The sequence below is a fragment of the Ranitomeya variabilis genome, chromosome 3, assembly GCF_051348905.1.
Source record: "Ranitomeya variabilis isolate aRanVar5 chromosome 3, aRanVar5.hap1, whole genome shotgun sequence".
NCBI lineage: Eukaryota > Metazoa > Chordata > Amphibia > Anura > Dendrobatidae > Ranitomeya > Ranitomeya variabilis.
In genome coordinates, this window is record NC_135234.1 from 722,881,826 (window position 1) to 722,897,926 (window position 16,101).

General features: G+C 47.6%; 1 protein-coding gene across 11 annotated transcripts in view; it reads left to right on the forward strand.

Annotated features, from left to right (window-relative positions):
* Positions 1-16,101, forward strand: part of PARP4 (poly(ADP-ribose) polymerase family member 4) — a 318,181-nt gene that overhangs the window by 83,675 nt on the left and 218,405 nt on the right. For all 11 annotated transcript variants that reach the window (XM_077298347.1, XM_077298349.1, XM_077298352.1 and 8 more), the window contains 8 exons: positions 3,914-4,073; positions 4,682-4,806; positions 4,893-5,024; positions 5,105-5,191; positions 6,015-6,179; positions 6,258-6,304; positions 12,826-12,907; positions 12,986-13,123. In XM_077298347.1, coding sequence (XP_077154462.1) covers positions 3,914-4,073; positions 4,682-4,806; positions 4,893-5,024; positions 5,105-5,191; positions 6,015-6,179; positions 6,258-6,304; positions 12,826-12,907; positions 12,986-13,123 — 936 coding nt within the window. The remainder of the gene's footprint in view (positions 1-3,913; positions 4,074-4,681; positions 4,807-4,892; positions 5,025-5,104; positions 5,192-6,014; positions 6,180-6,257; positions 6,305-12,825; positions 12,908-12,985; positions 13,124-16,101) is intronic.

Here is a 16,101-nt window from a genome sequence, read left to right on the forward strand (position 1 = left end):
AGGGACTCCAAGGCCCATTTAATCGCCAAGCACTCCTTCTCCACTACGCTATAATTTTTCTCTGCCGGGGTCAGTTTCCTGCTTAAATAGGTGACTGGATGCTCATCCCCGTTCACTTCTTGCGACAGCACCGCTCCTAAGCCTACCTCTGAGGCATCGGTTTGCACAATAAAGGTTTTCTTGAACTCGGGGCTGATGAGGACCGGCTGTCCACACATCGCCGACTTCAGAGACTGAAAAGCTTCCTCTGCTTGAGGATTCCACTTGACCATCACCGTTTTCTTCCCTTTTAACAGGTCCGTTAGGGAAGCCGATTTACCAGCAAAATTGGGTATAAATCGACGGTAATACCCAATGATGCCAAGGAATGCCCTCACTTGTTTGGTACTTAAGGGCTTGGGCCAGTTTTGAATGGCCTCAATTTTGTTCACTTGAGGTTTGATCACCCCTCGGCCGATCACGTATCCTAAGTACCGGGCTTCCGTGAGACCTATTGCGCATTTCTTTGGGTTTGCTGTTAACCCTGCGGCTCTAAGACTCCAGCACTGCTTGTACCTGGGACAGATGGGTATCCCAGTCGGTACTAAAGATGACCATGTCATCCAAATAGGCCGACGCGTAATCTCTATGTGGCGCTAACACAATGTCCATCAGCCTCTGGAATGTTGCCGGAGCCCCATGTAACCCAAAAGGTAAGACAACGTATTGAAAGAGACCCTCTGGGGTTATAAAAGCAGTCTTTTCTTTCGCTGACTCTGTTAAGGGAACCTGCCAGTAACCTTTCGTGAGATCCAGCGTGGTGAAGTACTGTGCCTTCCCCAGTCTCTCAATTAGCTCGTCCACCCGTGGCATGGGATACAGGTCAAATTTTGACACTTCATTTAACTTCCTAAAGTCATTACAGAAGCGTAATGACCCATCAGGTTTTGGTATTAGTACAATGGGGCTAGCCCACTCACTTCGGGACTCCTCAATGACTCCCAACTGAAGCATTTGCTTTACCTCGGCCGCGATGGCTTGCCTTCGGGCTTCTGGCACTCGGTAGGGTTTCATTCGCACCTTTACCTGGGGCTCAGTGACAATGTCATGCTGAATCACTGAGGTTCGCTCTGAGAATACATCCATATTCTGCTGTACCAAAGCTCGAGCCTCCCGCCGCTGCTGTTTTGTGAGGTCATCATTGATTTTTACCTCACACCCGGCTGTGTCCTTGGCGAGTGCCAGAGGGACCTCCGACTGTATGACCGTAGTTGCTTCTGTGACCAAACATTCTCGGTCCTTCCAGGCCTTTAGCAGGTTTACATGGTACAGCTGCTCGGGTTTTCTTTTCTCGGGTTGGTACACTTTGTAATTCACTTCCCCCACCTTCCCCCGTATCTCATAAGGCCCTTGCCACTTGGCCATGAGTTTACTCTCTGGGGTGGGTACTAGTTCCAACACCCAGTCTCCTTCTTTGAAGGTCCTGACCGTGGCCCTTTTATTATATGTACGGCTCTGAGTGGCCTGGGCATCCAACAGATGCTCCTTTACTATGGGTTGCACGACCGCAATCCGATCCTGCATACTTGCCACATACTCGATTACACTTTTATGTGGAGTGGGCTCCTGTTCCCACGTCTCTTTGGCCACATCCAGCAGTCCCCTCGGGTGTCTGCCATACAATAGCTCAAATGGGGAGAACCCCGTGGACGCCTGCGGTACCTCGCGTATGGCGAACATTAAATATGGCAATAACATATCCCAATCTTTCCCATCCTTGGCGACCACCTTTTTGATCATGGCCTTGAGGGTCTTATTAAACCTCTCGACCAACCCATCGGTTTATGGATGGTACACTGACGTACGTAACTGTTTAATTTGGAGCAATTTACATAGCTCCTTAGTCACTTTAGACATAAAAGGGGTTCCCTGATCTGTAAGGATCTTCTTGGGAAGCCCCAGGCGACAAAACATGGCAAACAGTTCACGGGCTATGAGTTTAGCCGAAGTGTGCCGGAGCGGTATCGCCTCTGGATACCGGGTGGCGTAGTCTACGACTACTAATATGCGCTGGTGGCCCCGGGCGGATTTTACTATTGGTCCTACCAGATCCATCGCTATCCGCTCAAAAGGTACTTCTATGATGGGTAGAGGCACTAATGGACTCCGGTAGTTCGTGGTGGGTGAGGTTAGTTGACACTCAGGACATGTGTCACAGTACTTTGTAACCTCAGCGTAGACACCAGGCCAAAAAAACCTCTGTAATATGCGCTCTAACATCTTTTTGGCCCCCAAGTGCCCCCCCAACATGTGAGTGTGAGCCATGTCGAGCACCGCCCGACGATAGGGTTGGGGCACTACCAGTTGTTCCACCACCTCATCCCGGATTTTATCAACCCTGTACAGTAACTCCTGGTTGATCATCATCCGGGGAAACTCCTTTTCTGCACCAGGTTGTTGTGCCACCCCATTCACTTCGATTACTCTTTCCCTTGCCCGGGTCAGAGTGGGATCCTGGAGCTGGGCAGTCCCAAACTTACCAGGTGACACCTCCAGCTCAGGATATGGTGGATTCTCTTCCACTTCTCCTGCCAACACCTCTAGGGGAAACCTATCGGGATTACACACTGTCCCTATCGTGGCGACCCCTACGGCAGGTATCCCTGACTCGGGATCGTCAGGTTCTGCACCTGGAATGCTTTTTACCCTGAGAGGGTTAACTCTGTTCTCCCAGAGGGACCAGAACAGGGGCAAGTCTCTACCGATCACAGTCCCATACGGAAGAGTCTTTACCACGCCCACCACATGTTTTATCTCTCCACATGGGGTGGAGAAACTGACCTCCGCAGTCGGGTACTCTCGGAGGTCCCCATGTATGCACACTACCCCCACCTTTCGTCCATTAGGACTGTCCCCAGCAACCAGGGACCCGTGTACCAGGGTCACCAAACTCCCTGAGTCCAAGAGAGCATCCGTCTGGTACCCGTTAACGAGTACTCTACACAGCTGAGGTTCGGCACCAGCAGGGTCTGTAGTGGCAATGCAGACTGGCTGGGCATACATAGACACCCGACGGTTATACCCGCAGTCCGTGGGTTCTGTAGTTAGAGGGCAATTAGCAACCACATGTCCAGGTTCTTGGCATCGCAAACACGTAATGACTGTGACCCGAGGTAACCTTGGGGCCAGTTTAGGGGACACAGGTCTGTGGTCACTCTCTTTCCGAGACAACCCCTCAACACGGACTCGGTCCGGTTTTGTCCCAGTGAAGGGTCGTGGACTTTTCTCAGACTCCTGAGCTGGCGGAGCCTTACGTGACAGCCGAAGCGGAGCAGTGTCCCGTATAAAGTCCTGGGTGGCCTTATATCGCTCTCAGACCTACAACTTGGTCTAGGGTACCCGGGTCCCCTTGACCCACCCAACGCTGTATGGCTGCTGGCAGAGCCCTCACCAGTCGGTCGACCACCACCCTCTCCACTATCTGACTTGTGGTTAAAGTCTCAGGTTGGAGCCACCGTTTTACAAGCTGCAGTAAGTCAAAAATCTGAGACCGGGCAGGCTGGGCTTCCACAAAAGTCCAAGAAAACACCCGTTGAGCTCTCACATAAGTATTAACCCCCAGTCGGGCAAGGATCTCACCTTTTAGCTTGGAATAGTCCTGGGCATCCTCCAGACTGAGAATTATATTGTAGCGTAAAGCAAACTTCAAAGTTAGAATATTTAACAGAAAAAGTGGAACATAAATAATCATTAGGTGCCATAGAATAAACTTGGAATGGGGCTCCGAATTCAGCAACACACTCTTCATCGCCCCATCAGTGATCCTCTATCCCACATCCCGCGTCCCTTGCATTATTCACAATGATCAGTGATTGCACCATATCTGGGAAATGAGGTGGACCATCCTGCCTGATACTCTGGTGGTACTTTTTAGGATGATGAGTATGTGGTGTATGACGTCAATCAAGTACAAATGAGATACGTTGTGCAGTTTTCCACGGATGGGGACTATGTCGACCTACAGAAAGAATCTTTGTATATATCAATTGATCAAGCACCGGATCACTGTAAGAGCCTGCCCGAAGCATCAGAAGGTAAGGGATGTTTGTAAATGGGTTTTGGAGTTTAGAAAACCAAGTTTCAGATATGTTGGGTAATTCTCAGATTATATTAGGGGGTTCTCAGTTCAGGATCTTCATCTCTTTGCCTGAATGGAGAGGTGTTATAATGAGAGTCCCTCACTATGGGGGACCTGTCCTGTCCAGCATTACACGCATAAACTGATTAAAATAGGTACTGTGTAATGAGTATCTTCTCTTATGGTGGCATTTTTCAGCTGCGTTCTAACCAAAGTAATGAGTCGGAACATAAGTTGGTAAAGGGGCAATGTGTAGGAGCACGTTCACACTGTGGCCATATATGAGACAAAACCAAAGAAAAAAACTAACTGAGAAAATACCCATAGTAAGTAAATAGTAATAGTACATGTAAATAACATAGGGTCCATAGTTAACACTATTTTGATAAAAAAACATAAACGCCATCCCACCACGACAAGGTGGACCCAATCAGGAGCTGTGTTCTCGTAGGAGGACATTTTTGGATCTATTTTTTTTGCTAAAGGATGCATCTAAAAAGTGGGGATTGCCCACAACATTGGACAACGTGAACACTCCGTGAATGAATTTTCCTATTTTAACAGATGTTTCAGTAGACGATCTACCTGAGCAACAGGTCACAAAAGGTGGTCTAAAAGGCAGTGATGGGCAGCAGATTCCTCTCGAAAGCATACATGTCAAAGCTCGGTTAATGGATCTTGCAGCTCAGGTACATGTGATATTAAAATATTATGCCACCAGAAAGGCCTGGAGTTTCTCAGATAAATCATCTAATACATGTTTTTCTTACAACAGGTGGTGATATTCCAGACCTATAAGAATAACTCCACATTCCCTATTGAGGCAAAGTATGTTTTCCCCCTGGACAGCACAGCAGCTGTATGTGGGTTTGAAGCTTTTATCAATGGGAAACACATCATAGGAGAGGTACACAGCTTGGTTTTGTTACAGTAACAATATTATTATTATTATTTAGATTTGTTTCTGATGTAAATCATTGTGTTCAGGTGAAGGAGAAGCAGAAGGCACATCAAGAATACAGGACCGCCATCAGTGAAGGACATGGCGCTTATCTCATGGACCAAGATGCTCCTGTATGTTTCTATGCTATTATATTGCATTAAATGGTCTAATACTAGGACAACCCCTTCTGAATCAGAGTGTTTGGCCCCATTAAAATAAAAACATCTATACTCGCCTCTGGTGCCGATGCCGTTCCCGCGGCTGTCCTAGTAGTGGATAACCCCACTAATGTTTAATTTTTTGTAGGATAATTTTGCTTGTAACCTAGAGAGGTAAATCAAAGCATATGCTTGACTCATTACACACCCTACAATGGTGAAGAATTAAAAAAAAACTCCCAAAAGATATTAGGAAGCTACATAACTAACTTTATTAATTATATAAAACAAGAAAACCCCTAAAGCAGTTTCCTGGTTTCGTTCAACCCCTGTCCCCCAGCTGCAGTTTGTTTTAAGAAAACAAACTGTGCCGAGTCTCTGCGACTTTTCCTGGTCTTTGTTATTGTCGGCAGATCTGTCCTCATCTAAGACCCCAGTGCTAACCACAGAGCCACAATTTTTTCAACACAGGCTGAATACATTATTGGATAGATCCCTTAGACCTAATGAGGCTGGTGCGTTGACTATGATAACCCACAATAGTTTTATAATCTTAATTGGCATTGTATGAGTCTGGATTCATGCCCATTTTAAAATGTTAATGTTTTACAAACCTCTTTTTATGGAGTCACTCGCATCAATACCCGGCACTGCCGGAGCGTTCAGCTGCATAGAAATACATGCAGGTGCACACTCTGGTCCCGAGTGCTGGCGGCAGTGCCGGGTATTGATGCGAGTTTCTCGCATTGCACTCACAAGTGTGACCCCGGCCTTAGACTTGCTCTTGCTGTTTTAGGACGTCTTCACGGTGAGTGTTGGAAATTTACCATCCAAGGCAACGGTTGTCATAAAAATCACCTACGTTATGGAACTCAGCTATAAGTATGAATGTATTGAATTCTTAATTCCTGGAAATGTGGCTGAATGGCAACAAGATAAAGCATTAAAGGAAAACACACAGGTAAAAAAAAATGCCGTGATTGGAGGTATCGTCATCAGTACAATAGTTATGTTGATTGAAACCATTTTATTTTCATAGGATACTGTAACAAAAGTGGGCATTGGAAGTGACAAGACACCAGGCGGGTAAGTGTCAGAAATTACAATCTGATCAGTATAATGTAGCTGTGTATTCAATATGCTGTGCAGAAGTTTTCTGTGTATCCTAATGGATCACATTACAATGAATTTTCTTTATAAAGAAGTTTCTAAGTCAGTGTTCACTTTTACGCTGAGAGCCTCCATTAGGCACTCCCTTAGGGTTTCAGCAGCATGCATCACTATTCTTGCCATGAAAAATGAAGGTAACCTCAGCGGACCCATGAAAGTCCATGGAGTTTTTGTGACTGTTTCTGATAGACAATAAATCTGTTCAAGCTTGATAACTTACCATGAAAAGAGCCTGAGCATGTATCTCATTCATCATTCATCAGACGAGATGCAAAATAACAGTTTATAAAACGTTGAAAGAGGTGCAACCAGTGCATATTCAAAATTAATATTCACTGCTCCCCATGCCAACCGGAGATGGCCATGGGGAGCAGTGAATATTCATTTTGAATTTACATCTTCTTAACTGGGCAGTATGAGGCTCACCGTTCTCCGGTGCTGACAGCAAGAAAACAGGAGCAGTCCAGTTTCGCAAAGCCTAACAGCTGTCTGGAGCCAGTAAGGTAGCAAAGTATGGCACCAACAGGTCAAATAATCAGTCCACATGTGCCCAATGTGGGTACATAACTCCGAGCACTGTAGCCAGGATAGGCCACAGTAAAATATGGTCTAAAAAAAACATATTTTTGTCTAATCTTTATTTTCTGAATGCACTTTTTTTCTTCTTTTCCTGTGCATGAGCATTGAACAACTACTAGCGTTGTCAGTTCAAAAATGACCTATTGACTTCTGTTCATGCTCAGTAACCTGTACAGAGGTCCCTATGCAGGGAGGAGAAAGTCACTATCACCTGTTGTGGATAGCCGATCCTGTGTTATCTATATAAATAAGTGATACCTTTCATTGCCATTCTGCCTGTGCTGATAATGTAATGACCAGTGGTCCGAATAAGATCCAGTGAGTCACAAACCAAGACTGAGGCAGAAATCTCAAAAGTGTCTTTACTTAAACAGCAGATAAAGTAGTACTTAGTATATGAAAGAAACAGATTGATTACCCTTATACAGTATACTCTCTCAGCTAGAGCTGAAATCACTATGCCAATTCAGGGTTTCCCAAAGAGTGTATTCACTGGGAGTTGGAATAAATTTACCTATCAGGAAGGTCAATTCAGGTACTCAGAGAACAGGTGTAAATTAAATGTAGTGTTATCAAGGGACCCCCTGGAATGGCACACTGAGTATAACCTACACAAACCTACAATAGCAATACATATAAATATAATACAAAGGTCCTTTAAGCACATCAACTAGGGATTCCCGGGTATCTATGACTATATGGTACCTTTAACCTGGGGTGAGTCTCCCCTCAGGCATAAAGATTGCATAGGCTGCAGCCAGTCCCAGATCTTCGGCGCCAATAAGTCGCAGCAACCCCAGGTTCCTTGTCTTGTCGGCTGATGCCGAGCCCAAACGCTGGGGACTTATAGTTCTGTCGCCTCAAGATGCTGTCTCTTCTGCAGTCCTCACAAATTCTCCTAGAAACAATATGCCTGTTTCTGTGTAAAAGTTCTGTCCAATATGGCTTCTCTGCTCATCACAAACAGGGACTCTACAGAGCTCCACCGTCCCATAGCTCTCAGGAACATTCTGTCTTTTTCCACAGCAAAGCCTCAGGCTTCCAAGTTGAAGAGAGTTACAGTAAACAGTCTCTTATTGCATTCAATCTCTTAGCTTCTCACAAGCTGCTCCACACACACAGTCTCTCAGAGCAGACTCTCCTTTCAGGAAGCTTCCCTCTGGGCACTAGACTGCCGACATGAGGCCCCACCCCCCAGCACAAACAAATTCCTGGGCACACACAGCATCTGTTCTTTGCTGCAGCAGACAAACACCACAGGGTCCTAGTGCTCTCCTGGTGTAATCACAGTTCACCCTCTAACATGCCACCCCACTAGAGGTTGGCGCATAGCTCCCAACCGTCCCTCATTGTGCGGGACTGTCCCGGTTTTTAGCCTTTGCCCCGCTGTCCAGCACGGGACGCTCTGATCCCGCAGACAGCAGGACCGACACGCCCCCTTGTGTTAAGCCATGCCCCGGGCCCTTACCCTTCCGTATGGCTGCCTGCTTTCTGCACACAGGACCTGTGATGAGGTCACAGGAGGGGAGGAGTCAGGGGTCACATGATCGGGACCTCCGTGGATTGCAGGACTCGGCTGTGCTGGTTGCTGGATGAGGTAAGTAAGCTGCCTTGTGTGGGGTCAGGAGGTGTGTACAGTGTGGATGTAGCTGAGCCATGTGTGTATGAGGTGTATGGAGCGGAGCCATGTGTGTATGAGGTGTATGGAGCGGAGCCGTGTGTGTGCGAGGTGTATGGAGCGGAGCCGTGTGTGTATGAGGTGTATGGAGCGGAGTGTGTGTGTATGGAGCGGAGCCGTGTGTGTGTATGGAGCGGAGCCGTGTGTGTGCGAGGTGTATGGAGCGGAGCCGTGTGTGTGCGAGGTGTATGGAGCGGAGCCGTGTGTGTGCGAGGTGTATGGAGCGGAGCCGTGTGTGTGCGAGGTGTATGGAGCGGAGCCGTGTGTGTGCGAGGTGTATGGAGCGGAGCCGTGTGTGTGCGAGGTGTATGGAGCGGAGCCGTGTGTGTGCGAGGTGTATGGAGCGGAGCCGTGTGTGTGCGAGGTGTATGGAGCGGAGCCGTGTGTGTGCGAGGTGTATGGAGCGGAGCCGTGTGTGCGAGGTGTATGGAGCGGAGCCGTGTGTGTATGAGGTGTATGGAGCGGAGTGTGTGTGTATGGAGCGGAGCCGTGTGTGTGCAAGGTGTATGGAGCGGAGCCGTGTGTGTATGAGGTGTATGGAGCGGAGTGTGTGTGTATGGAGCGGAGCCGTGTGTGTATGAGGTGTATGGAGCGGAGTGTGTGTGTATGGAGCGGAGCCGTGTGTGTGCGAGGTGTATGGAGCGGAGCCGTGTGTGTATGAGGTGTATGAAGCGGAGTGTGTGTGTATGGAGCGGAGCCGTGTGTGTATGAGGTGTATGGAGCGGAGCCGTGTGTGTATGAGGTGTATGGAGCGGAGCGCGTGTGTACAGAGCGGAGCCGTGTGTGCAAAGTGCACGGAGCGCAGCCGCGTGTGTAGGAGTAGCTATGTGTGGCCATTATATGGTACGAAGTATCATGTGCGGCCAATATACAGTATGGAGCATCATGTGTGGTCATTATACAGTATGGAGCATCATGTGGGGTCATTATACAGTATTGAGCATCATGTGGGGTCATTATACAGTATGGAGCATCATGTGCGGTCATTATACAGTATGGAGCATCATGTGCGGTCATTATACAGTGTGGAGCATCATGTGTGGCCATTATACAGTATGGGGCATCATGTGTGGCCATTATACAGTATGGAGCATCATGTGTGGCCATTATACAGTATGGAGCATCATGTGTGGCCATTATACAGTATGGCACATCATGTGTGGCCATTATACAGTATGGAGCACTGTGTGGCCATATTTTTTTGTTTATAATTTTTGTATATGAAACAGTGTGATCAGCAGTGCTAAATGGGTGTGGTTGGGACGTGGATATGGGTGTGACTAATTATGAATGGGTGTGGTCAGAGGCGTGGCCTAAAACTTGCTTCCGCGCGCGTTGCGCACCGCAAACTTTGTCCCTCTTTCCCATCTTCAAAAGTTGGGAGGTATGGGTTGGCGTCCCCGACATACCTCCCCACTCAAAGTCGTCCTGAGCATATCGCTGGGGCGGTATTCCTGCCGTAGATCAGGTAGTTCTCCTAAGGCCTACTTCAACAGGTGTAACCCCAGAGGGAGCGGAAGCCTCTTCCGTGGAGTTGCCAGAGGGCGCGAGTGAGGCTGCCTCCTCCTGCGGCACAGCGTCCTGTGACACAGTCAGGACCAAGCAGCTGCCCTGAAGCCCTCTCCTTCACAGGATCCACCACATTCTCAACACTCTTGCCACACGGGAACAGATTAGTCAAAGGGGGCAAGTAATCAGGCACTGGAGAAGGCACACCATCAAATTCAAGATCACTAAGAGTACCCATCCCGTGGGACGCGGCCTCTGGTTCCATGCGCATGGGAGCCAAATCTTCAAACAAGCACCGTTGTAGCATATTAGGGTGAAGATTTTGGGTTGGGCCGCCTGTCCCCACCGACTCGACCTCATAGACGGGGATCTCAGAGTTCACCTGCCTTTTTATCAGGTACAGAGTTGCCTCCCACCGGTCACTCAGCTTCCCTGACTGTCCTTTGGCTCTCATCAACACTCTATCCCCCTGGAAAAAAAACTCTGTTTGCATGGGTCGCATGTCCATATGGGCCATCTGATGAAGGCGATCACCCACCACCACTTGCACCACCCTCAACCGCCGCCGGTGTTCTCGTACCCATTCAGGTGCAGTCCGAGGGGGATTGGAGGAGGGATCCGGCTTGCTCAAATCCTCTATGTCCCTGCCAGGCCTCCCAAACATCATCATATGTGGTGAATAGCCAGTAGTGTTGTGCACTCTGTTATTGTAGGCCCACAACAATTCGGGGAGATACTCAGTCCATCGTACCTGCTGTTTACTCTCTAATGTCCTCAACATCTGTAACAGGGTCCGATTAAAGCTCTCACATGCCCCATTCCCCTGAGGGTGATAATGCGTTGTTCTCGACTGCTCGATACCATACAGCTGGTGCAGCTCCTTCATCGGTGTTCCCTGTAAGCATGTCCCTTGAGCCGAGTGTATTCTCTGTGGACACCCAAAACACCTGGACGAAATGTCGACACATGGCCTCAGCTCTTGATTTTGCCATCTGCTCTCTTGTCAGCACTGCTACAGCATACTTGGTAAAATGATCTGTTATCACCAGGCAATAGGAATACCCAGACGTAGAGTACCCTATCAGAACAAAGTCAATCATGACTAGCTCTAACGGAGCGGAAGGCTTGATAGACTGTGTGGGAGCCCGCTGCTCAGGGCTTTTACTGAGCCCACAGACCCAACTCTGCCATCTGCCACCATCCCTCCCAACTCAGGGCAATAGAGAACTCGCTGTAGCCACTGAAGTGTCTTTTCACTTCCAAAGTGGGCTCCCTTCTCGTGCGCCTCCCGAGCGACCACTGGACCCCTCCATCCAGAGATTACCAGCTGCTACCAGTGGTGTAGCTCGGATGGCAGGTACACCTTACAATACAAAAGACCCTGTTCCACACACAATTTGTCTCACTGTCACATTAGGTTATTTCCTTCTGCGGACAGTTGAGCTTTGTCCTCTGCATGGGGCCAGACCCCATCTTGTACCCAACGGCACACAAGTGCAATGTCTGGGCACTTGTCCTTGTCTTTTGCCCATTCTGAGATCGTTTTACCCAGGACACAAGGCATCCCTGATGCCACCCCACTTGAGTGTACCACACTTCGGAAAATAGGTGAAGAATGTAAGTCCGCAAGGACAGGGTCCTCTCCCCTCTTTACCAGTCTGTCACTGTAAATTTGTTTACTGTTAACGATATCTATAACCCTGTATGTAACCCCTTTTCACATGTACAGCACCATGGAATTAATTGTGCTATATAAATAAATAATAATAAAATAAAAATAAACAATAGGTACCTGCCCCAAGGCCGAAGTTTAGGTGTCCTCAAGTTGGTCATCAATATTTTCCCCCGAGGACTCGAGGGGTACCCTTGACCATGCATCTGCATTTCCATTGTCTCGGGCCAGAGCGAAACTTGATGCGATAATTAAATTTGGCATGACGGGCGACCCACAGCTGCTCCAACGCCCCCAGTTTTGCATTCTCCAAGTGAGCCAGCGGGTTGTTATCTGTCATGACTAGCACCTCGGCCCCTGTGAGATACTCGGCAAAGCGTTCTGTCATTGCCACACCAGAGCCAGCAACTCCAGATGAAATGAACTTTAGTTAGCCGGATTACTCTCACCGTCTCTTAGAGACCTGCTGCCATAGGCAATTACTCGCTCCTGGCCATCCTGCACCTTTGCTAGTACCACCCCCAACCTATGAAGGCTACCATCTGTGTACAACAGAAAAGGAGTGTCAAACCGGACATACGCCAACAACGGGGCACTCGTTAGGGCGGTTTTCACTTGCCCTTTCCTGCTGAGGTCCCCATTGAATTGGGCAGTTTCTAGGACCCAACGCTGTCCCTCTTAAAAGTTCATTCAGGGGACCCACCACTTGTGAGAATTTAGGCACAAATCACCGATAGTACCCCGCTAAGTCCAAGAAGGCTCGCACCTCTTGCAGGTCGAGGGGAGGCGGTCACTCTTGTACAGCTTTAACCTTACTGGCCGCATGTAGCACCCCGGATATAAATGAGAAACTGGCCCAAGCTCTATATTCATAGGATTGTGGGGTCTCATTGTGACACATAGATACAGTCTATACATGCAGAAACTGTACTCGTTGCCCCCTTCTTTCACACATTTTGCTCATATTGTGCACATTTTTACATTTTTTATTTCTTTCAGATCTTTTTGTTTGGACATGTCCATTGAGATGCCAAGGAAAATAGATAATATTTCCAGTTATACACATGAAATCAAAATAAAGGTAAGTGTTTTCCATAAGAACCCGCTGCACAATAGATCAGTCAATTCGGAAAGTATCAGTCTATTTTCTTTAATGCAGAGGACGGAGTGCAAAGCTGTCGTTCAAACCAAAGAAGCGAGTTCTTTCAATGATCAAGGATTTATTATGGTTATATCACTGGAAAATTCTTATATTCCAAGAATGTGGGTTGAGAAACACCCAGATCAAGACAGTGAGGTACAATACAGTCACTTTCTTTTCTCTATTCTTCTAGTTTGCTAGAATTCAGCTGTCTTTTTAGTTACCCATCCACAATAGCTATACAAAAAGTTTGCACTTGAAATTTTTGAGTTTTCTCATAAAACAAACAAAAAAACCACCGCTCACATCTCATTTTTGTGACTCGTGAACCACATCGAACCAATGCACAGACCCCATTCGCCTCACTGAAGCAAAAAAGTCTCCTGTCCCCAGTGCAAGTAGTCTGTATCAACATGCTTCTATTTTTTCAACTGTAAAGAAAAGCACAACAGACTGGCTTTCCTATACAGTGTGGTATGCATTTATTCTTAAAGGGGTTGTCTGATCAAAACCGATAAGTCTGCAGTGACTCTGTATTAGGCTACGTTCACACTAGCGTTGTGCGCCGCTGCGTCGGCGACGCAACGCACAACGCACACAAAAACGCGGCAAAACGCACGCAAAAACGCTGCGTTTTGCGACGCATGCGTCGGTTTTTGCCGAAAATCGGACGCAAGAAAAATGCAACTTGTTGCGTTTTCTTGGTCCGACGCTTGCGGCAAAAAAGACGCATGTGTGGCACAACGCAACAAAAAAAAACGCATGCGTCCCCCATGTTAAGTATAGGGGGCGCATGACGCATGCGTCGCCGCTGCGTCGCCGACGCAAACCCGACGCACATTAGCCAAACGCTAATGTGAACGTAGCCTTACTGCAGACTTATGAATCCCCCCAGTGCATGCACTGTGCGCTGGGGAGATTCTTCAGTTTTAAACCCCGGACTGGAGGGTATATATGAGTTATACATACTCCCGGCCAGTGGGATCGGCCTCACTTCCGTACACTTGTATGGAACGAGGCCGCACCCTATCTTTGGCTACTTCACTAGATGGGGCGCAGCCTCAGCTCAATACAAGTGTATTGGCAGATACTAATGATAAGGTTTTATGTAGACGGGGTCAATAAGCAAACTGATCAATAAAGTTTTGTCAAAGCCAAATACCAGGAATTATCTAAAACAAAGCTTTATTTAAAGCATAACACATTAACAAGAGACAAAAATTGCAGCAGCAAAAACGTGATAAAAATGCAAGTACTGTAACCTAATTTAATTAATAGGTGCAGAAATGCTGCTGCATCAAAAAACGTACCAAAAGGTAATCACGGAATGCAGTTTCATTGTAATTTCTCTGGAATGCCGGAGCATTTAATTGAAAACATAGCTGGCTGCAAGTGAGCTGTCAGGCTTTGACTTTAATGTCAGATGTCAGGTTCCCTTTAACTACAGATTGACGTGTTCATGAGCACAGGGTGTACTTTAATACTGTGGATCTCTAATGGTGTGAATTATTCCATGCCTTTATTTTTTTCAGGAGCTTGCAAAGTCGTCACAAATCTGTGACGCTAGTCACAACCCACGGAGAGGCTGTGAATCAGCGCAGTCAGACGTTCCGGGGTCAATACCAAAAGATCACGTAGTAAACCAAGGGAAAATACGAAGTCGTAAGTCAGGTCATATGCCAGGGTCAGAATACCAGACAAATAGCAGATAAGCCAAGGGGTAATAACACACGTAGTCTGAACACGGACCAAAGGTCAGCAACAGAATATTAAAGGCAAATGGGCAATAACAAACGGGTAGTCTGAACACGGTCCAAAGGTCAGCAGCAGAAGAAGATCAGAACTTAGGCTGGTTTCAGACTTGCGTTTGGCAGCCTTCTTCCTCAGTTAAGCTCCACCCACTGTCGCGCCTCTTCCTTCAGCTCCGCCTACATCTACATGCGTCCTGCGTACCCTATCTTTAACATTGGGTACGCAGGCCAAAATATTAAGGCAAATGGGCAATAACAAACGGGTAGTCTGAACACGGTCCAAAGATCAGCAATAAAATATTAAAGGCAAATGGGCAATATCAAACGGGTAGTCTGAACACGGTCCAAAGGTCAGCAACAAAATATTAAAGGCAAATGGGCAATAACAAACGGGTAGTCTGAACACGGTCCAAAGGTCAGCAGCAGAAGAAGATCAGAACTTAGGCTGGTTTCAGACTTGCGTTTGGCAGCCTTCTTCCTCAGTTAAGCTCCACCCACTGTCGCGCCTCTTCCTTCAGCTCCGCCTACATCTACATGCGTCCTGCGTACCCTATCTTTAACATTGGGTACGCAGGCCAAAATATTAAGGCAAATGGGCAATAACAAACGGGTAGTCTGAACACGGTCCAAAGATCAGCAATAAAATATTAAAGGCAAATGGGCAATATCAAACGGGTAGTCTGAACACGGTCCAAAGGTCAGCAACAAAATATTAAAGGCAAATGGGCAATAACAAACGGGTAGTCTGAACACGGTCCAAAGGTCAGCAGCAGAAGAAGATCAGAACTTAGGCTGGTTTCAGACTTGCGGATGGCAGCCTTCTTCCTCAGTTAAGCTCCACCCACTGTCGCGCCTCTTCCTTCAGCTCCGCCTACGTCTACATGCGTCCTGCGTACCCTATCTTTAACATTGGGTACGCAGGCCATGCGGATGTATATGGATGCTTCCACATGCGTCGTTTTGACGCTGCACTGACCTGCGTCGAACTCAACATGTTGCATTTTGTTGCGGTCGGTGAAGCGTCAAAAAGACGCATGCGGAGGCATCCGCATACATCCGCATGGCCTGCGTACCCAAAGGTAAAGATAGGGTAAGCAAGACGCATGCAGACGTAGGTGGAGCTGAAGGAAGAGGTGCGGCAGTGGGTGGGGCTTAATGGAGGAAGAAGGCTGCCATCCGCAGCTCTGCCCAACGCTAGTGTGAAACTGGACTTACAGCACAGGGTACAGGCAAATACACCAGAGAGCACAAGCTTAGAACAAGCTTTTGACCAGCAATGATCTGGGCCAGACAGCTCACCTAAACAGGGCAATTACCAAGAACATGGAGCATCTGTGGAAATCTCTGCACCTTCCAGCTAGATAGGTTAACCGAGCTGTCAAT